Raw genomic sequence first — 21,682 nt, 5'->3', positions numbered from 1 at the left:
CAAAGCATAACTTGACTCCTTTAAAAAGTGTATCAAGCCATTTGCAGTGACAGTTCCCTACCATTGCTCCATATATGGGGCTATTCCAGACTGGAGAGTTGGAGGTTTATATAGAGACAATTCAATTTAAAGGAACATTTATTTGGTTTTGACTATTATTGGTTGTTACACGTGACCATTTATTTTTATGAATTCGTATTGATCGATTGGGGTCCTGGCCAGGTTTTTACTTTAATTGAGAATTTTTTAAGGGTCAATAAAATGATTACATTACAACTTGGTTTTTATTTACACCTTTTAAATTATTCATTCTTCAGCAATACAGCCCACACTAAGCGGCTTTTGTTATGAGCGGGATTGCAAAATACACATTATTTATGAGGTGCTTTTGTTGTAAAGACACAATGAAAAAGCCCAGAAAGTAAATGGGAGTAGGCTCTTACACAAAGTACTGTTTTGTATAGACTCTAGACTCTCTATAATATAATGCAAAACAACTACATATTTGAGGGAGAATCTATTACAACTTTTTGTTTTATTTAATTATTTTAAAGATCGGCTATTCCTCCCCACCTGGATGTCTCACACAAGGAATCCGTATTATGCTGCAAATACAACAGAACATTTAGACAAGTGGTAACATGCTCAGAAGCCTCCGTAAGTGTCTCTGATGTCCAGATACGGTGGGACTGTGCCTCCGTTGAACTTATAACGCATGGTCTAAGAGGCAAAAGTATGTTGTTATTGTGATGCTTAAGGTGTTTTCTGGGGTTCTGTGTTACTGGCTTCTCCCAGGGAAAAATCTCCAAACAAAATGCCAAGGAATGTGCCTAAGGGCTGAACTACACGGTGCATGTTCTTCAGATCCAACGCGATGAGAGGAAGCACAGGTGGTACGTCGGATGTGGCGAATATAATGTAATTAATACAAATGTATCTACAAACTGCGTGCATCCAACACGAATGTCGGATGAAGACGCAACATGCAGCGTTCGCATCCGTCGTGTCCTGACAGATGCATGCAGTTTGTAGATGCGACATTTGTATTACTTACATTATATTCTGCGCATCCCACATGCCGCCTGTGCTTACTCTCATCTTGTTGGATCTGATGACGCGCACTGTGTAGTTCAGTCCTTAGAATTACAGCGCTATGACACAAGCAGTAGGTTTGGACTGGGATCCAAAATAGGCCCTGGCATCAGAGGCCCAAATAGTCCTCCATCAGCCCAATAAATAGTGACTGTTTGTGGCAACTTACAGCAGCCCCTCTGGTATTTGCTAGAATCTATATATTGCCAGTCTAGGCCTGATGAGCAGGCAGGTAATACAGACACTTCTGTAAAAAGTCTGGTGTACCTTAAAGGACAAGGAAAGTCTAAAATAGAATAAGGCTAGAAATGCTGTATTTTGTATACTAAACATAAGCATGAATTTACAGCACCACAAAGCCTAATCAAACAAATGATTTATGCTTTTAAAGTTGGCCACAGGGGGCTGTCATCTTGTAACTTTGTTAAATATCTTGGCCTGACCCTGACCCCTACACATGCTCAGTGTGGTCTGGGCTGCTTAGGGATCGTCATAAACAAAGCTGCTTGAGTTCTGCATGGCTGGGAAGTAAGGCAGGAGCTCCCCCTGCTGTTCATAAGTATGATTGTTTCCCTGCTCAGCAGTTAGGGACCATCTGACAATTCCTATCCACAGCAGTAAATGAAGAGAGAATTTCACTGCATACAGTCAGGTTTCTTATAAAAACGGTACACATTTTTTAGTATATTTTTTCAAGTATATTGGAGAAAGGTTTCTTTTTCATTAAAGAAAGTAAAAATGGGATTTTATTTTTTTGCCTTTCCTTGTCCTTTAAGCCTATGGTATCTTTCATGATGATGATGATGATGATAATGATATATGGAGCCAGTGTTGCTGCTACATAAATATTCACATCTAAACAGGCATGTCATCAGGAATAAAAAAAAAATATTTTATTTCCTCAATCTCTTGTAGAGATCAAATATTGCAACTTACACTTTGCAACATGACTAATGTAGATTTGTAGATCTGAGCTTCAAGACTGGTGCAGAAAAAAGAAATGCCTGGATCACAGATGTACTTCTGGAAGGGGCAGGCAAAGATCCACTCATTATCTTTTAGTTCTAGAGTGGGATTCAAAACAGGCCCTGGCATTTCAAGTAGTGATGGGCGAATTTGTCCCGTTTCAGTTCGCCAAAAAATTTGTCAATTGTAACGCCTACGTCAATTTTGATGCCCTCCCCAATTTTGACCCAGCGACAATTAGACGCACGCCTATTTTGTCCAAATGCATTAAAGTCAATGGATAAATAAAATAAATTAAAAACTTGTGCGTCAAAATTATTCGGACGCCCATTGACTTTAATGCATTTGGACAAAATAGGCGCAGTAAATTTTCACCACAGTTTCGAGAATTTATTCGGCAAAACGTGGCGAAATGTGGAAATTCTCCTTAAATTTGCAGCTGCGAATTTATTTGCCCATCACTAATTTCAAGTACACAGAGGCCCAAACAGCCCCCCTCACTAGCCCAATAAATGGTGACTGTCTATGGCATCTTACAGCAGCCCCTCTCTGGCATTTGCCAGAATCCACGGGATTCCCTTTGTTAAACTATTTTTTGTCAAATTATAAGGAGATTTGATTCTGATTTAACCCATTGACATAGAATTTTTTCTTTATAGGTGGTGAAAGTTTGGGATTTTGAGACAGGTAAACAAGTATTTGAGTTTACTGATGCACATGGAGATGCTGCAATCACGTGCGCAACCTTTGACCATAGTGGAAGAAGGTCAGTCCTATTGGATATGTTTGTTCCTTTTGTTGGAATGTCTAGTTGGACACTTGAGTATTCAAACTGGTACCAGGCACATACTGGCTATGTATTTTAGGAAACAACTTGTAGTCCTTCCACATTCATCATTGTCCTGGCTTCCGAGTTCCACTGAGCTGAACTAGGGTCAAAATGGTTTATCCATATACAGGTTTAGAAATGTGGCCATAGGTGATAAATGGTAAAGTATGTTGGTGTAAATTATTCCCAAAATCTGTTTTAGTTTTTAGGCCTTTTCTTGGCCAGTCAGCAGAAAAAAGTCACATTTATTTCTCTGTTTAGTCTGATGACAAGTCTAGGTAGGGAGCTGTCTAGGGAGAAAATCAAATCTGCTGGTGCCAGGGTCAGTACTCTGAATGACCTAACAATTAAACAAAATATTGTAGAAATACTTGGCCAATAAATCTCACAAATATAGAGAAATGAGTGAAAAGAGGAAAAATGAGACAGTACGAAACATATAGAGATGAGGGAACAAAGTTTATTTGTGGGGGAGGATGGATAGATATAAACCGGTGTTAAAACAAAAAGTCTAAAATGTGATTATTTCTAGGCTCATAACTGGAGGAAGAGATGGATGTTTAAAAATCTGGAATCACAATACTGGACAGTGCTTGCATACACTAAAAAGAGGTTAGCCTTTTCTTAATGATCTTCAGTCTCACTTTATAATAATTAGTACAGACATTTGTTTCAAGGTATTTTTATGTAAAGAGTACAAACTATTTTTAAATAAGTAATAATAAGTCCCTCTGTCCTACCCAAAAATATGTTCTTTCGATCATCTTATGTCCCTGGTTTTAAAGTATTCTGTTAGCATTAGAAACTCTTACATGTTGAGAAGGGAAAGTCAAGTTGGAAAAACAATCAGTTTTAGGAACTTTAAGTTACAATTATTTACAAAAGCCTCCCTATCAGCCAAAAATGCGCAATATGACCTATAGGTAACTTTTAGGGGCATTAGCCATAAGTGTGGCTAATGGGCAGTGTGTATGTATATGGGTATTCATAATAATTGAATAGCACAGAAGCAAGTAGCAGTGTTCTCAACAGATTTTCAGCAGGGCACAATAGACAATTGTGTGCAAATACATAACTACAGGCTATTGGGTCCTGGTGCAAAGTCATCACTGGTTTCTCCAACATTCCCACCTACTCACTGGACACCATTTTTATGCTGTACCCCCTCTGGGACTCATTCATTAAAGGGGTACAACATGCAGTAATGGTGCCCTGCTCTTCATCTATTTGCTCTCTATGTCACAGATATTGAGTGCCGGACTGGGGTGCCAGGAGTCCCCTAAAAAACCTCAGAGCCATCAGAAAACCTTAGAGCCACATTCAGATGTACAAAAGCATGAAATATGTTCTGAGTGGCACAAAATAAGGGCTGTGATTGGCAATTAGTAGCCCCTATGTGGACTGGTAGTCTAAAGAATGCTCTGGTTGGCAGTACACCTGGTTTTTATGCAACCAAAACATTCCTCCAAGCCTGGAATTCAACAATAAGCTCCTGCTTTGAGGTCACTGGGAGCAACATCCAAGGGGTTGGAGAGAAACATGTTGTTTATGAGCCACTGGTTGGGGATCACAGTCTTAGACCACAGGCCCGGTCTCCCACTATTTGTCTTCCTCACCTCATAAAATCTATTTATTCTGCAAGTATAATTTCTTTATTATAATGTATATTTCCATCTATTTATCTTATTTATTCCCATACAGAAATAGGTAATTACCATGATATAGGCCAAATGGTTTGAAGCGGGGGGGGGGCACACTGATACTCTGGCCACCAGGAGTTTTCATGGTATTCCAGTAGGTCAGGTGGACACTGGAGATATGACACCTAGGATCATATAGATAAAAGAAGAGAAGAGGCAGAAGAGAAAATAAATGGTAGGGTGAGGAAGATTGGAAGAGCAGGTAGGGTAAATGAGAAGGAGCGAGTTTATGAAAGAAGGACAGAAAGAATGTATAAGAAGATAGAAGGAAGTGGAAGAAAACAGCAGAATTAAAGAGGAAGAAGATCATGAAAAAGAGAATGGAGGTGTGAAAGAGTTAGAGCAAATGTGATATTATTAAGTCATCCATGGGACGCTCAGAGTTGAGCCAATGAATCAATACTGAATTATTACAGGTATGGGATCCGTTATGCAGAAACCCATTCCCCAGAAAGCTCCAAATTACAGGAAGTCCGTCTCTCATAGAATCCATTTTAAGCAAATAATAATGATTTTTAAAAAAAAATGTTCTCTTTAATAATAAACCAGTACCTTGTACTTGATCCCAGCTATGGTATAATTAATCCTAACTGGAGGCTAAACAATCCTATTGGGTTTATTTAATGTTTAAATGATTTTTCCATAGACTTAAGGTATGAAGATCTAAGTTCTGTAAAGATCCTTTATGCGGAAACCCCCCAGATCCTGAGCCTCCTGGATAACAGGTCCCATAGCTGTACTGTTCTAGAGTATTTAGGTATAACAATACAACTGTTACAATTTGTCTCTTATTAGGAACGAAATCTGAAGAAGTCTGTGACTGTACTTATGTTGAAATAAACAGAAACAAGTAAGTGAATGGTTATAGTTACTCTCAAATCAATTGTTTAGGCTTTGCCTGGGGAGGTCAGTTCTTTTCTCTCTATGACACATTTCATTACCTTTGGTTTTGGAATAGGATGTTGGGGAGGCAAATGTCTACAACCTTTTCTCAAGGGGACCCAGACAAAATGTTAGACCCAAAAGACCAAGTGATACAGTTTATGCTTTTATATGTTAGATACAACCCCTAGGGGGAAACATGAAGAGGTAAATCATTCTTATTTCACTCCAATGTGAATCGTACGAATCAAAGGAATAGATTGTTAGTGATACAGGTGTCAGTGAGACAGGTGTCAAATATTCTGTGCCTTAAATTAGTTGTCTATTCATTATTAAATACACTGGCAAATTTTCTCCGAATATCACGCTCTACATCATACGAAAAGTTGATTTGTCGTTTTTGAGTTATTTAGCTTTTTATTCAGCACCTCTCTAGTTTGCAATTTCAGCAATCTGGTTGATAGGGTCCAAAATACCCTAGCAACCTGGCATTGATTTGCATAAGAGACTGGGATATGAATAGTAGGGGCCTGAATAGGATGAGTAATAAAAAGTAGTAAAAACAATACATTTGTAGCCATGCAGAGCATTTGTTTTTAGATGGGGTCAAAAGAAGACATGTTTAAAAAAACTATAAAAAAAAAACTATAAAAAAAAAAGAAAAAACGAAGGCCAGTTGAAAAGGTATTTAGAATTAGCTATTCTATAACATACTAAGGGGCAGATTTATCACAGGTCGAAGTGAATTTTCGAATGAAAAAATTTAAAATTTCGAACTATTTTTTGTGTACTTCGACTAGGGAATAGTCCAAATTCGATTCGAATTTGAAAAAAATTTGAATATCGAAATTTATCATGTACTGTCTCTTTAAGAATTCGACTTCAATCATTCGCCATCTAAAACCTGCCGAATTGCTGTTTTAGCCTATGGGGGACCTCCTATGACCTATTTGGAGTCAATTGGTGGACTTTGAATCGGGAAAAACTTTGGGGAAAAATTTGAATCGAATTCAATCGAATGCGAATTCAGCCGAATACGGATCTACTCGATCAAAAATTTACCTATTTGACCAATTAAAAACTTCAACTTGATTTCGGTTGGTCTTTTTGAATTCGAATTTCAATGTTTTTTCCATTCGAAATTCGACCCTTGATAAATATGCCACTAAAAGTTAACTTCAAGGTAAACCACCCCTTTAAGTACCACATGATTGAGAACAATCGCTGAATTGTTGGCCAAACCTAAGGAACTTAAAGGACCTTTTCGACTATGGGGCACTTTGAAAGTCAAATTCAAACTAAAGATTTGAAAAAATCCAAGGGGAAGTAAGCCTTACCTATTATTATAGCTGTTTTGGGGGGAATTAAGCATTAAAGAAAATTGGCGTTACTGTTCCTTTAAGTAATGATAACGTAATGATAAAATATTCACAGCACATGTTATTATAATGGATCAGTTATGTATATTTATTATTCAAGAATATAAAGTAAAAGGGGTTGTAGCAAGTGAACAATAGACAACAAAAGAAGAGAAGGAAGAGGTGGGTCTGATCTCATTCCGAGTATAACCTGACTCTATAACTCCAAACAGACATTTTTGGCTGAACCAAAGTGAATTCTGAGTGTCTCTCAACTCACAAATCATTCCACCGACCTTGTGGCGTCCAAAAAGCATTAAAACATAAGAGATTCTTTTTATTAAGTCACCAGTAAGTGACACTAGACAAACAAGCCTTTTTTCTTCTCCAGCTAGCCACAGCTTCATCATATGGCCTCGTCTGTAAAATACATTCTTTTGGTGAAAAATATTCCCCAACAATATGGCTGGAGGCTGAGTCTTTGAAGCCTGGCCCTATATTATTATTATTATTATTAGAGAAATGCAAACATGGTTCAATTTCTCATTGCCCTCAATGCTTTTTTTTTCTATTTATAGTTACATTATGGCAGTTGGATGGGATAGAAGAATTAACATGTACTTTGTAAGTATCGTTTTACATCTGGATTGCTAAAGATGATTCCACAATTGCTCGGTGTGTTTAGGGGAGATCACCTATTGCAAACACTGCATGCACATTCCATAGGGTTTGTGCCATATGTACATGAAATGCCGGCACCACCTATTCCTATCATATGATTCTGCTTGAAAACCACACCGTATAACTCAAAGATGGCATAGAACATTTTAAATACACATATGAGACCTGTTATCCAGAATGCTCGGGACCTGGGGTTGTCCGGATAAGGATCTTTCCATAATTAGGGTCTTCATACCTTAAGGGGCCGATTTACTAACAATTGAATTTTGTGTTTTTTTCCAAAAATTCCCCAAAAATTGGTGGTTTTTCCTATTTTTTTTAAAAAAAAAAAAGCTATAAAAATTCGAGATTTATTAAGGGACACATTTACTAAGCTCGACTGAAGGATTCGAATGAAAAAAACTTTGAATTTCGAAGTATTTTTTTGGGTACTTCGACCATCGAATAGGCTACTACGACCTTCACTTGACTTCGATTCGACCATTCGATAGTTGAAGTACCGTCTCTTTAAAAAATACTTTGACTACCTACTTCGCCAGTTTAAACCTACCGAGGTACAATGTTAGCCTATGGGGACCTTCCCCAGCACTTTTCTAACCTTTTTTTGATCGAAGAAAAATCGTTCGAATCGATAACTAATCCTCCACATACGATCGTACTTCGTACGATCGTACTTCAAATCGTTTGATTCGAACGATTTTATTGTACGATTTTCCTTTGAATACAAAAAATATGCTCTGGAAGGTCCCCATAGGCTGACATAGCACTTCAGCAGGTTAAAGTTGGCGAAGTATTGAAGTCAAAGTTTTTTTAAAGAGACAGTTCTTCAATTATCGAATGGTCGAATAGTCGAACGATTTTTACTTCGAAACGAAGTTGAAGTAAATTTGAAGTCGTAGTATCCTATTCAATGGTCCTATTCAATGATCCAAAAGATTACTTCGAATTTTGAATTTTTTTCCTTCAAAAATTCCCTCGAATTCACTTCAAACCTTGATAAATCTGCCCCTGAATAAACCTAATACGATTTTTTTTGCCCCCAATAAGTATTAATTACATCTTAGTTGGGATCAAGTACAAGCTACTGTTTTATTATTACAGAGAAAAAAGGAAATCATTTTTAAATAATTTGCTTAAAATAAAGTCTATTGCAGATGGCCTTCCTGTAATTCGGAGCTTTCTGGATAACGGGTTTCCAGATAATGGATTCCCATTGGACCCCCTCCCCATGCAATCTGCAGAGTGAATACTATGAACTTTTAATTGTGTAAACATTGTTACATAGAAAACGGTACATTTTCATTAGTAGCTTATTATCTTGCTGGTTATCTTTCACTTTTACATTTCATGGGATGGTCTATAAAGAAGAAGCCGGAGGTAGCGTTGCATTTACATAAGCTTGAATCCATGATGCTGATCCTTAGCCTGCAGGCAGCATCACTCATTAACTGCGAGTTTGTGTTTTTACAGGACTCTGAAAATGACTTACATCACATTCAGGAACCTCAGCCGTGCTGGCAGGATGATTTAGTAAGTCGCTGCCTATTTTCTGCTGAAATAATTGCTTATATTTACTATAAAATGCAGATTCCGCAGCTTTTCCTATTAGTAAGATAACCACATAGCCGTCGTGAAGCAAGTGCGAGAAATATGCAGAATCCGTACTTCTAGCTGTCAGAATTATAGTAAATATTCCAAAAATATACAGAAGGGAAAATACAGAAATACTCACTGGCGAGCTGATTATGCCAGGATTTTGACTTGTAAATCTGTAGGTTGGGAGACAGTCTTGGACATTAAATAATGATGTACTGCAGAAGGAATGCAAACGAGAAGCCTATTAAAAAAAAGAGCACATTTTGTTATAATCCCAAACTTTTTAAAAATTCTGTGACTTCTGGGGGTGACCTGTGCAACCCGTCGATTCTTGTGTCTTCTTCAGAGATTATAAATCTGAAAGTCACATTTATTTTAAAGGATGAGTAAATCTTTAAAATAAGTGAATGTAAAATTGATGAGTGTGTTATTCTTAGCACTTTTGTAATGTATATTCATTATTTATGTTGTTTTTAATCCAAGATATTAAGGGATACATATACTGTTAATATGAATGGATTTTGTTACAACAGCAACAACTGCTGGTCAGTTTCCCACCAGTCTGACCACCAAGTAGTCAAAGAAGTTGATCAGCCCGGGGTTGTTCTAGCGGCACCACCGAGAAATCCTCTTCCTGCTTCAATGGTTTTCAAATTTGCCGGGGCAGATGCATGCGCAGTAGAGCGTAATAGCCGGCTTTTTTGTTAAAGTCTGCGCAACCACAAGAAGACCCGAAACAGCAGGAAGAGGATCTCTCTGTGGTGCTCACTGGTATAACCCCAGGCTGGTGCAGTCTTCTGCTGATAGGAGCACTGCCACGGGGTGCTTTTGATGGGTCAATGAGGGTCTGGACAAACGTTTGTGCTCATTCTCCTTTGAGGGAAGTTATTAAAGAGATAATAAATCTACAGATTACTGTTCTAAAATAAGTTGGGTCAACTGACTCAATCATTATACCTTTATGATACCATGAAGCCACCATGAAGGTATAGATCCAGTGGCATAACTATGTTACTGGGCCCCATAGCAAATTAGTTTTAGGGCCCCTAAATATACAATGGTTGACCGGTTTTACCGATTTATCTTGAAAGTGCTTATTAATTAGGGCCTCCTGGGTCCCCTATACCTCCTGGGTCCCCCTGCAGCTGCAGGGTCTGCTTCCTCTATAGTTACTCCTCTGTATAGATCACTCATACTTGCAAATTGTCCATTAAAGTTAATGCCAACCTGAAACTTGTCATCATTACAATCTAATCTCACATTAACACAACACACATTATGATCAATTTTATCAAAAAATGATCAATATTCATGAATTTTTGTGGCGTGAGGGTGGCAACTGGAAATCCTAAAGGGAAAACATACAAATGCCATTTGGGTCAAAATCAGACACATGGCCCCAGAGATAGTCTCAGTTGAAGGTTAATATTATTGTTGAGTGTTTTGTTATTATAACATTTTCCTTATGATTTAGTATTGGCGCCAACGTTCAGTCATTTTGTTCTATTATAAATCCTTTTCCAAACCCCAGTACGTGTCCCTCACCCTCTGCAAGGGATTAGAGAAGATTGCTCTCGCCTCTTTGTGCTTTCTCCTCTAGGTACGAGGGCACTGTGAAGACATTCTGTGTATAGCTGAGAATCCTCCTAATCTCCTGGCCAGCTCTAGTTATGATGGGGAGATTATTGTGTGGAACATGATCTCGGGTCATATACACTGCAGACTTAATTCCCCCGTTTGTGCGGCTGCAGGAAAACAATGTAAGTGCTTGCAACGTTGTCACAGTAACCACAGTCCTTTCTAAATGTTTCATATGATATGTCAATATTTGAAAACATATTTAATGAAAAATGATTACAATAAAATGACGGCACACTAGTGTAGCACAAATCGAATTATCTAATTATCCCCCACCCCTCGCTATCAAGGATATAGAGTGATTCAACTGTTGGTCTTACCTAAGATGCCACTGTCTTAGGTTGTTTGGTCAAAAACATTTTATACACAAAAAGGGGGTTGTGGGAGCACTCAAAAGGCAAAGTTAGAATATGTATTTACCCACACCAAGATGGGACTTAGCCTCCAAATGCGAATGAACAATACTATATAACCAAGGCCATACAAATAGTATTAAAAAGCAATATTTATTATCACCATGCCAAAATTGCTAAAACCATTTATAATAAGCAGCGCTGCTTGGGGGGTGGGAATCCCATTATCCCTATTGTTTCTCACTGTTAGATACAATGCTGTAAGGGAGGCTACGTGCACACTGTTAATGGAAGCCACCAATTATTTCAGTTGTAACAAACTTTTGATCAAGTGCACGGAACATCAATCTGGATAGATCCGTAATTAAATGTTCATGAGAAGAGGAGAGCGATAAATCATCGCAGCTGTAATATAAGTCGCCAATAGGGTGCTCAATTCCGTAACGGAAGAAGTAGTTAATCCAATAAAGTTATTGAGTAGTGTGATATATAACGGTATGTGAGGGCGGAGCCGGTGTGGGGTTAAATATTTAGTGCCCAGAATAGTTCAGGCTGTATGATATGAACATAAGGCGCTGAAAGGGAGTATCACTTATAAAAATCCAATGGACATCCGGATCCCAATGCCTTGGTGGTGTAGCAATCGCTGTGCAATCGTGTTCGTCCAACCACACTGCAGCAAGCCGCTGTTCAAAACAGAAAAGATACTGACCGTGATGGATCACCTCCCACACCGAATACTCAACGCTCCGTGCTCACATTCGAATCTCACAACCACTTGTTCCACTATTGCGCATCATCCTCAGGAGAAAAAGGGGGGAGAGCAGGATTCCAGAATTCCCCTGGCAGCGTTGTGCCTCGACAGCTGTTTCGCCACTACCTGCGGCTTTGACAAAGCCGCAGGTAGCGGCAAAACAGCTGTCGAGGCACAGCGCTGCTCTGTACAGTGCATAAAAGTACAATATATATATATAAAAGTATACACGGGGTAGACAAATCACATAATAAATATATAAAGAGCTTAAGTGCTATGTGGTAAGAGACATCGTGGGAAGGAGGTCCCTGCCCCGTAGAGCTTACAGTCTAAGTGACATGAACATCATAGGCTCAAATTTGGGTCCCCATCCATAGCTTAGGTTATGATTCATAGATTTATAGCAATCAAAAGCCATTGGGATAAAGCAAACCAGACAAATATTAGAATTCGTTGTTTAAGTATGACCCTATGGGAAAGAGCATTATCATTTCACATTCACTGCTGGATGGCCACACCTGCCTCTTCTTTAAAGGATATGTAAACCCCCTCCACAAAAATGTAATCAGTGAACAGCCTCTTTGAAATCTTTAGATAACTGCCACTCTGCAGTCTGCAGTGTCCCCTTAATAACTTAGAACTCATTCTTCTCCTCTAACCCACTCTACGTCCTCCCTCAGGAATTTGCTTTGGCTGTTGACTTATGAGGATGCTCAGTTCTTCTCAGCTCAGATTACTAAACACACCCTCCAGTCTAACAGCCAATGAAGTGATAGCATTACTGGTTCCCATAGAAATTCTAGCTGTCTGACCCTATTTTTTCCTCTCCTGATCTCAGCTTGACCATTACAGTGCTCAACCCCAGCAGAACTTTGTATCAATGTATGTTGTGCCTATGTAAACCTGCATTCTGCATTGTATGAACTTTAGAGCAAACATGTCTCACTGTTACTGATGATGAGTCAGAGGGAAAATGGCCGCTGGGTGAAAGTTGCTATTTGTGAAAGTTGCTTCATTCTTTGTAAACACTTCAGCAGCACATTCATTTATTCACAAGGTTGGAACCTTTTCCTGCAGAGCAAGAATTCTCAAACACTCTTTACCATGGAAACATAAAATTGGATAACATTGTAATATAGGTCAGATTGCTTTTGCATGGAATCCATGCTTATTCCTTGAGTTAGGCTCCTGCTATAATGAGACACAGACACTTTGTCATAAAAGAGCTGATTAGTACTAACTCTGCTCATTTCACGTTGGGGTTGGTTTAATCTGCTGTTTTATTCATATGTTGGATGGCTTTAATCCACTCAAAGGTGTTTCTAGGATTAACTGTTTTATCTGATTTAGCTTCCTCTATTCACAGTTACTATATGGGGGTTATGGCAAAAACTTGAAAAAAATCAGATTTTTTTTAGTGGAAAAAAAAACTAAAAATCTTTTGGGATTTATTATACTATAACAAAGGGAAAGTTGTGCTCACCACTATTTTTTAAAACCATTAGGCGGGGGTGCAATGAGGCTGTGACCACAAAAAAAATACAAAAGTCCTCTGTACTCAACCCATTATCAATATATTTAAGACAGAGACATTTTGTGCATACTGCTACTGAAAAATGCCTTACCCTTTAAACAAAACAGGGATTGTTTGTCCATATATTGCAATATATTTAAGCTGTCTTAAATATATTGATAAAGGGATTTATTATACCCCAAGGATGGAAAAAGTCAGAATTTGAAAATCCACCATCTCAGACCTGCCGAGTTTGTATTTACAGTATGTCAATGAGAGAAGACCTGATGATATCCAGGTATAATTGTCCACAATTTTTTCCAATTTTTCCCGCACAGGAAATTTTCGGGAAAATGTATTGATCAATAAGGGGAAATAATTCATGCGGATTTGGTCAGAGTATATTTCATAAAATAATGACCTATTTTGGATTATATATAAATAACCCTCTAAATGTTCTTGAGTCAGTTACAGACAGGAGCATGAGCAAGATCCTATTCCTGAGAACGCGAACGAAGACGCTGCAGCCAACGGCTTCTCTGCTGTCTAATGGGCCTCGAGGTATGAAGAAGACAATTACATTTGCTGTTTCAGTAGCACTGAGTGCAATGAGTAACAAGGGACATTTTTTATTTAGGTTCGGTCAGCTTTTGGAGTTTGCTGCAAGGAGGAAAGATGATAGCAAGCTTTAAACCGGTAAGTGCCAGCCTGCCCAGAGAAATGGCTCAAGGATTGAATAGTTGTTAGTGGTACATCCCCTGGTTTCATGATGGTTCCAAGTGATGTATCTAGTATATCCAATTTTATGGGAAAGTACTCAAAACTCACACTCATATCAGTAACCATGGCAGCAGGTGTTATTGAAGGATCTCATCCATTATGTAGGTACATTAATATGCTCCACGGGGACCATCCAGTGCCATGACTACACGCAGTATGGGATCATTGTGGATAATTATATATATATATATATATAGCAAGGGTCCTTTATTTTTTTTTCTTTGGAGACACAAATTCAATTTGTAACTGGAAATAATTGGTTTAATATTAATTATGCACCTTATTGAATTATTACACAGGTATGGGATCCATTATCAGGTAACCTGTTATTCAGAATGCTCTGAATTACAGAATGGACATCTCCCACATTCACATTATTCACTATTATTTCCTTTTTCTTTGTAATAATAAAACAGAACCTGGAACTTGATCCAAACTTAAATATAAACACTCCTTATTGGTGGCAAAACAAACATATTGGGGTTAGTAGATTTAAAGCATGATGATCCAAATTGCGGAAAGATCCTTTATCCAGAAACCATAGTCCCAAGCATTCTGGATAACAGGTCCCATACTTGTATACTATTTTAGCAGAACATTTTGCTTTATTAAAGTAGCCGTGAACATGAACATCAGTTAAAAGCCTCTTTGAAATCTTTAGATAACTGCCACTCTGGTAGTTTAAAGGGCATGTAGAGGCAAACAAATAAAATACCATTTTTACTTTCTTTACTGAAAAATAAACCTATGTCCAATATACTTTAATTAAAAAATGTGTACCGTTTTTATAATAAACCTGACTGTATGCAGTGAAATTCTCCCTTCATTTACTGTTGTGGATAGGAATTGTCAGATGGTCCCTAACTGCTGAGCAGGGAAACAATCATACTTATGAACAGCAGGGGGAGCTCCCGCCTTACTTCCCAGCCATGCAGAACTCAAGCAGCTTTGTTTATGATGATCCCTAAGCAGCCCAGACCACACTGAGCATGTGCACAGTCTTAGTCTTGCAAAGATGTTTCACAAAGTTACAAGATGGTGACCCCCTGTAGCCAACTTTGAAAGCATAAATTATTTGTTTGATTAGGCTTGTGGTGCAGTAAGTTCAAGTTTATATTTAGTATACAAAATACAGCATTTCTAGCCTTATTCTATTTTAGACTTTACATGCCCTTTAAAGGTTAACAGTAAGGCTGCAGAATCCCCTTAGAACTCATTCTTCTCCTCTAACCCACTCTACTTCCTCCCTCAGGAATTTGCTTTGGCTGTTGACTTATGAGCATGCTCAGTTCTTCTCAGCTCAGATTACTAAACACACCCTCCAGTCTAACAGCCAATGAAGCAATAGCATTGCTGGTTCCCATAGAAATTCTAGCTGTCTGACCCTATGTTTTTCTCTCCTGATCTCAGCTTGACCATTACAGTGCTCAACCCCAGCAGAATTTTGTATCAAAGTATGTTGTGTCTGTGCAAACCTTTTTCTGCATTGCATGTACTTTACAGCAAACATGTCTCAATGTAACTGATGATGTGTCAAAAGGAAAATGGCCACCAGGTGAAAGTTGCTATTTGTTTTAGAAAAATGTGATGGCCCTGGCAAATGGAGGGGGTATATGCAGGACAAATGTATACATTGTAGGAAAATGTAGGCTTTATATGTCCTTTAAAGGAGATCTAAACCCTTAAAATGTATATGGCTAAAAATGCCATATTGTATATACTGAACTTATTGCACCAGCCAAAAGGTTCAGCATTTCTATAGTAATAATGATCCAGGCCTTCAAATTTGTCACAAGAGTTCCCATCTTGGATTTTGTTAGGAGCGTCTGCACCACGCACAACTCAGTGTACTTTGAGTAGCTGTTGGGAAGTTAAGCTTAGGTTTCGTGCAAATCATCAAGCAGAGGCCTGTTATATAAGCTGGAGCTGGTTTCTGAGCTGCCATGTACCAATAATCATATTTACTAATGAGCATATATATGACACCAAACAACCTCATTTTTTCAGTGGACAGCACTCCTTATACATAAAAAGCCTTTATTGTTTCATCATGGTTTGTATCATGAACAAAAAAGGTCTCTGGTCTTTATTTCACTATATAATGCTCCACTCAATACTATGGGCACAAGAGCTCCGTGCATGGGTCCTATTTCTCACCCCTTAGCACTGTAGCACGTATGCTCCTAAAGAGCCGAATTTCCGGTCTTTCATGAAAATTTTAAGATTTTCACGATTTTCTTGTGAAAATGTTCCAATTTTCACGTTGTTTTTTGTGAAAATGTCAGAATTTTGCATTTTTTTTGTGGTGAAGTGGGAGAAATTCGCCCATCTCTACTGAGTAAGTGACAGCAGCACAGAGCATGTGCAGTGAATCAGCAGAAAAGAAGATGGGGAGCTACTGGGGCATCTTTGGAGACACAGATCTTTACTGCTAAAGAGCTGTGGTTGCCTTGGGCTGGTACAGAAGCCCAAAACATTTCTAGCCTACTTCTTTAGTTAAGCTTTAGTTCTCCTTTGAGGGAAGACTAGGGTTGCACCCAATGCAAGTGGCTTCAATAAATAATATATTAACCTATTTGATCTTAAGTCAAGAGTGGGATCCCAAGTGAGCAGCCTTGCTGTTAATGAAGACGACACGCTAATGTTTGCAGCAGACCACACCGGCTATATTTATGTTTACGATATCGCAGACTACGCCATGCGAGAGACAGAGAAGGAACCAGCAAAATGTAAGTGCATTATTTAATAGAGTCCATTGCTTTACCTCTATATACACGTGAATATATTGCTATCTCCACAAATGGGACAAGGTTGACTCTAAAGTCTGTTTCCTTTGTATATAGAAATAGCAGCCAGTGGTTTTAGTCTACTTTCATATTTCTGGCATTATTTTTTATAATTATATATATTTATATAATATCATATATATATATATATATATAATATAATATAATAGTTTCAAGTGACACCACATTGTTCTTTACTTTCCTTCTGCAACTTGTGATCTGTAAAGGCCCCAACAAGAGCTCGTCTCTGTTTGCTTCCCCCAAAACAACAATTTCTTTAATTAAAATGATCAATATTCCTTTCTTACAGTGGTGGCGCATTGGAGAGCTCATGTGGACATGATTACCCAGTGAGTAAATGTTGATCATTATGTTCCTATAAACTGCCAGTGATTTGTCTTGTCGTGTTTTATAAAGGGAAACTAAGTCACTCTTCTATCACTCTCACTACAGCCAGTAGCACTAATAATCCTTTCTTTCATGTTGGAGAATGTCATATAAGATTTGCTGTTATCTGAATGTGCAGGCAGCCACGTTCCCAAGGATTCATTTATTCAGGTGAATTTGTTCCAGCAATCTTTACACAGACAGATAGCAGCAGATAAAACCGCAGAGCATTTCTTCCCCCAAATTCACCCCCACCCCCTGAGTGTTGCTAGGCATGGCAGTCTGACTACAACTTCCCCTGTCACAGAACGAACAAACATAATATTTCAAGGTGGAAAAGCATACTTGTGATAATAATCACAATTTCTTTTTTTCTTAATTTATTCTTTTATTTTTCTAATACATTTAGGGGGTTATTTACTGAACTCCGAATGCAAAAAACCCAAAAATGTGTGTTTTTTTTTTTTTTATAAAATCGGACTTTTAAAAAATCACAAACTTTTCCGAATTTATCAAACCTCGGGATGGAAAAGTCTGAATCTGAAAATCCAGCATCTCAGACCTGTCGAGGTTGCATATAAGTCAATCGGAGAAGTCCCCGAAGAATTCAGAGTTTTCGAGTGAAAAATCTGAAAAAACTTGAAAATCTGATTTTTTTTTTCCTGCAAAGCATTTTTTTGGGAAAATGTAATAATAAATAAGAGTAAAAAAACCTGAGCTGATTTGGTCAGAGTTTTTTTTGGAAAATATATACTTTGATAAATAACCCCCATAGTTATATGTTAGGCCTGCTGCTAATTTTTCAAAAACACTGGTCCATGTTTGTTAGGGTTGCTGCCACTGGCAACCTGTTGACCTGCTACTTGGGATGAGTGGGTCAAACCGCAAAACCTTTGCAGGAACCAGTTAACAATCAGAATGTATTAAACTGCAAAAAAAACAACAACAATCAGAAATCTGCTTGTCATGGGTCATTTTTAGTTTCCTTTTATTTGCATTGCTTAGAGGTGTTGGTATACTGTATTCATTTATATCCTGCTTTACTCTGCTTGAAATCAATCTTTGTGAAGATCATCACATCCTGCCTCTCAAGCGTGCTGATATATATAACATATCAATTTATCTCTTTTGCTAAAACTTAACGCGTTTCATGCATCCCCATGTCATCATATGAAACAACTAGGAAACAAGAGGAAACGGTTACAATGAAATGTGACCAAAAGATGCCCCATTTGTAACCCATAAATACCTAGGTCTTTATTTTGCATATTCTTCTATTATTATCCCCTGTATTTTTCACTAAATCAAATATTTCCACACTGCCTTTATAAGCGGTTAGTGCATTCAAAACACTAGATACACTACTTTGTATGTATAATGCAGCTTGGAGAACTAGCCTTCTGTACGCTTCATTTTCCACTGTTTTTTTTGTAGCTTTCCTATTGTGTCAATATTAGGGTGGTGTTACCTGTTATGGTATTATAGCATAGTATCAGAGGATGTCCGAAAAGAGATCCGCACACACACACAGGATAATGCAGTTGGGGAACTGACCAATATTTTTTAATTATGCCACCAGTAACATCAAAGTTTCGGGGCCCTCCCTTCAGGCTGAAACGTTGATGTTACTGGTGGAATAATTAAAAAAAAGGGGGTCAATTCCCCAACTGCATTATCCCGTGTGTGCGGATCTCTTTTCGAACATTTGCTGTTGTTGGGGTCCTGGCCAGATCTACGGAGGACCAGCACCACTATTGCAATTCATGTGAATTACAGGTGTGCGGTGGAACTATCACATAGTATCAGAGGAGTTTGCTCTAGCCTGTGCTGCTTGATGCCACAATTCAGCATATATAAAGGATAACTAAAGCTTAATAGATAAAGGTAGGCTTGAAATGCTGCATATCATTTTTTGGGGTTCTGCTCCATACCAAGAAAACCACCACCCTTTAGCAGTAAAGCTCTGTGCCTCCAAAAATGTCTCCAGTAGCTCCTCATCTTCTGTTCTCCTCGTTCACTGCACATGCTCTGGGCTGCTGGCAGTGATCTTCTACATGCACATTCTATGTGTATATATAGAATATAACATCACAGTACATGGCTGATTAGTAATTCATTTAGATTCTCATTACATGACAGCTCAGAAGTCAATATAATTAGTATCATAATTTAATATTTGGCCCTATAGCACATGTTTTTATTATATGCAAAACTCATTTTCTGTTTATTGACTTGCAACAACCCCTAAGCTTAACTTCTTAACAGCTGCCCAGAGCTCACTGAGCATGTGCATGTCACTGACACTTCTAACAAAGTCCAAGATGGTGGCCCCCTGCTCACAACTTTGACAGCCTGAAATGTTACTGTAGAGCAGGGGTCCCCAGCCTTTTTAATTGTGAGCCGCATTCAAATGTAACACTAGCAATAGAAATGTCCCTGGGGTACCAATTAAGTGCTGTGATTGGCTATTTGGTAGCCCCTATGTGGACTGGCAGCCTACAGGAGGCTCTGTTTAGCAGTACACCTGGATTTTATGCAATTAAAACTTGCCTCCAAACCAGGAATTCAAAAATAATAACTTGCTTTTAGGCCACTGAGAGCAACATCCAAGGGGTTGGTGAGCAATATGTTGCTTGTGAGCCACTGGTTGGGGATCACTGCTGAAACTTTAGGCTGATACAGTTAAAGGGCATGTAAAGTCTAAAATAGAATAAGGCTAGAAATGCTGTATTTTGTATACTAAACATAAACATGAACTTACTGCACCACAAGCCTAATCAAACAAATAATTTATGCTTTCAAAGTTGGCTACAGGGGGTCGCCATCTTGTAACTTTGTTAAACATCTTTGCAAGACTAAGACTGTGCACATGCTCAGTGTGGTCTGGGCTACTTAGAGATATTCATAAACAAAGCTGCTTGAGTTTTGCATGGCTGGGAAGTAAGGCGGGGGCTCCCCCTGCTGTTCATAAGTATGATTGTTTCCCTGCTCAGCAGTTAGGGACCATCTGACAATTCCTATCCACAACAGTAAATGAAGGGAGAATTTCACTGCATACAGGTTTCTTATAAAAACGCTACACATTTTTTAATTAAAGTATATTGGAGATTGATTTCTTTTTCATTAAAGAAAGTAATAATGGGATTTTATTTTTTTGCCTTTACATGTCCTTTAAGTCCAGTATATAAAATATGGCATTTCTACCTATTTTTGTTTTTAGACTGCAGTTCTTTAAAATATTTTTTTTTTATTAATTTGTGAAAATAAATGTTTTTCTGACCTCCTTTATTTATTGATGGCCAACCAAATGCTCCATACAAATACTTAGCAATGTGTCTGTTATACAGAACGTTTCACACCAAAGTCTGAGATCCCCATGTGCACAAGGGCACCTCCTGTTCGAATCCTACTGTATACTCTGAACTCCTACACTGAATGCCGAGTTCTTCATCACAGAAATAATCACCCAATGTCTCTTTCTGCAAATCTTATTTATTGGTGCCAAATAAGAAAGCGGGAACAGGAGGCAATATGTAAATGTCCCAAGAAATCATATACATTCTGTGGTGTTTATACCAGTTCCCTGGAACACATCCCAGTTCCTTCCCGCATGTAACTTTAGCAGCAGATACTTTCTTATGATGAAAATGTGTCGTTTTATCTGGCAGAGAATCTATCACAAACACGTCCTACTTAGAAACACCATGACATCACGCTGTTGGCAAATAAAGACTTGTAGGTGTTTTATCAAGTTGATATCAAAGATTAAAAGTTAACATGAACTATAGAATATAGAATATATCTCTAATATACAACGCATAGCTATGGTGATCATACACAGGATGATGGTTGGGATAGTTGACAAAAAATTTAGGTAAAAACAAAATTACATATCATTTGAGCAAGCGTGAATAGTACTAAGAGCTGGGGTTAAATATGCCTGTTTGCCAATATGGGAACGATTGCAAAAATGAAAGTTTCTCATAGAAATAAGAAACTTAATAATTATAATCAATTAAAAAGTCTGGTTTCTGAAATAATCACTCTCCCTGTCTCAGCAATCTGTCTCACTACATGCAGCTTTGTGTCGGAGTCAGTAGTTTATAAAGATAATATCTCGACAAAGGGAGCATTCTCCAAAGCATTATACCTCACTGTCAATCAAAATCTGACGTAACATGCACCTGAGGAAGGACCCGTGTGGTCTGAAACATGTAGTGCTTCAATAAAAAGATATAGACTGCATTGAAAGGCTCTCCGGTTCCTTTTTGTCCAAAATCTGACTCCGACTCCTGCACGAAGAGACGCAAGTTGCTGTGAGGAGAATATCAAAGAGAAACTTGATTATTTCAGAATTAGGGTTGATC

General features: G+C 38.2%; 1 protein-coding gene across 1 annotated transcript in view; it reads left to right on the top strand.

The window, feature by feature from the left end:
• LOC108708695 (WD repeat-containing protein 64) overlaps window positions 1-21,682 on the top strand; it is a 77,847-nt gene that overhangs the window by 48,559 nt on the left and 7,606 nt on the right. Inside the window, exons 16-26 of the mRNA XM_018247693.2 lie at window positions 555-657; window positions 2,718-2,824; window positions 3,420-3,499; window positions 5,383-5,437; window positions 7,406-7,451; window positions 8,979-9,038; window positions 10,705-10,864; window positions 13,831-13,923; window positions 14,000-14,058; window positions 16,730-16,871; window positions 17,239-17,278. Of these exons, the coding sequence (XP_018103182.1) occupies window positions 555-657; window positions 2,718-2,824; window positions 3,420-3,499; window positions 5,383-5,437; window positions 7,406-7,451; window positions 8,979-9,038; window positions 10,705-10,864; window positions 13,831-13,923; window positions 14,000-14,058; window positions 16,730-16,871; window positions 17,239-17,278 (945 nt within the window). The remainder of the gene's footprint in view (window positions 1-554; window positions 658-2,717; window positions 2,825-3,419; window positions 3,500-5,382; window positions 5,438-7,405; window positions 7,452-8,978; window positions 9,039-10,704; window positions 10,865-13,830; window positions 13,924-13,999; window positions 14,059-16,729; window positions 16,872-17,238; window positions 17,279-21,682) is intronic.

This window comes from Xenopus laevis, chromosome 2L (genome assembly GCF_017654675.1).
Source record: "Xenopus laevis strain J_2021 chromosome 2L, Xenopus_laevis_v10.1, whole genome shotgun sequence".
Classification (NCBI taxonomy): domain Eukaryota; kingdom Metazoa; phylum Chordata; class Amphibia; order Anura; family Pipidae; genus Xenopus; species Xenopus laevis.
Note: the sequence above shows the minus strand (reverse complement) of the source record. Positions and strands in the feature narration are given on the sequence as shown.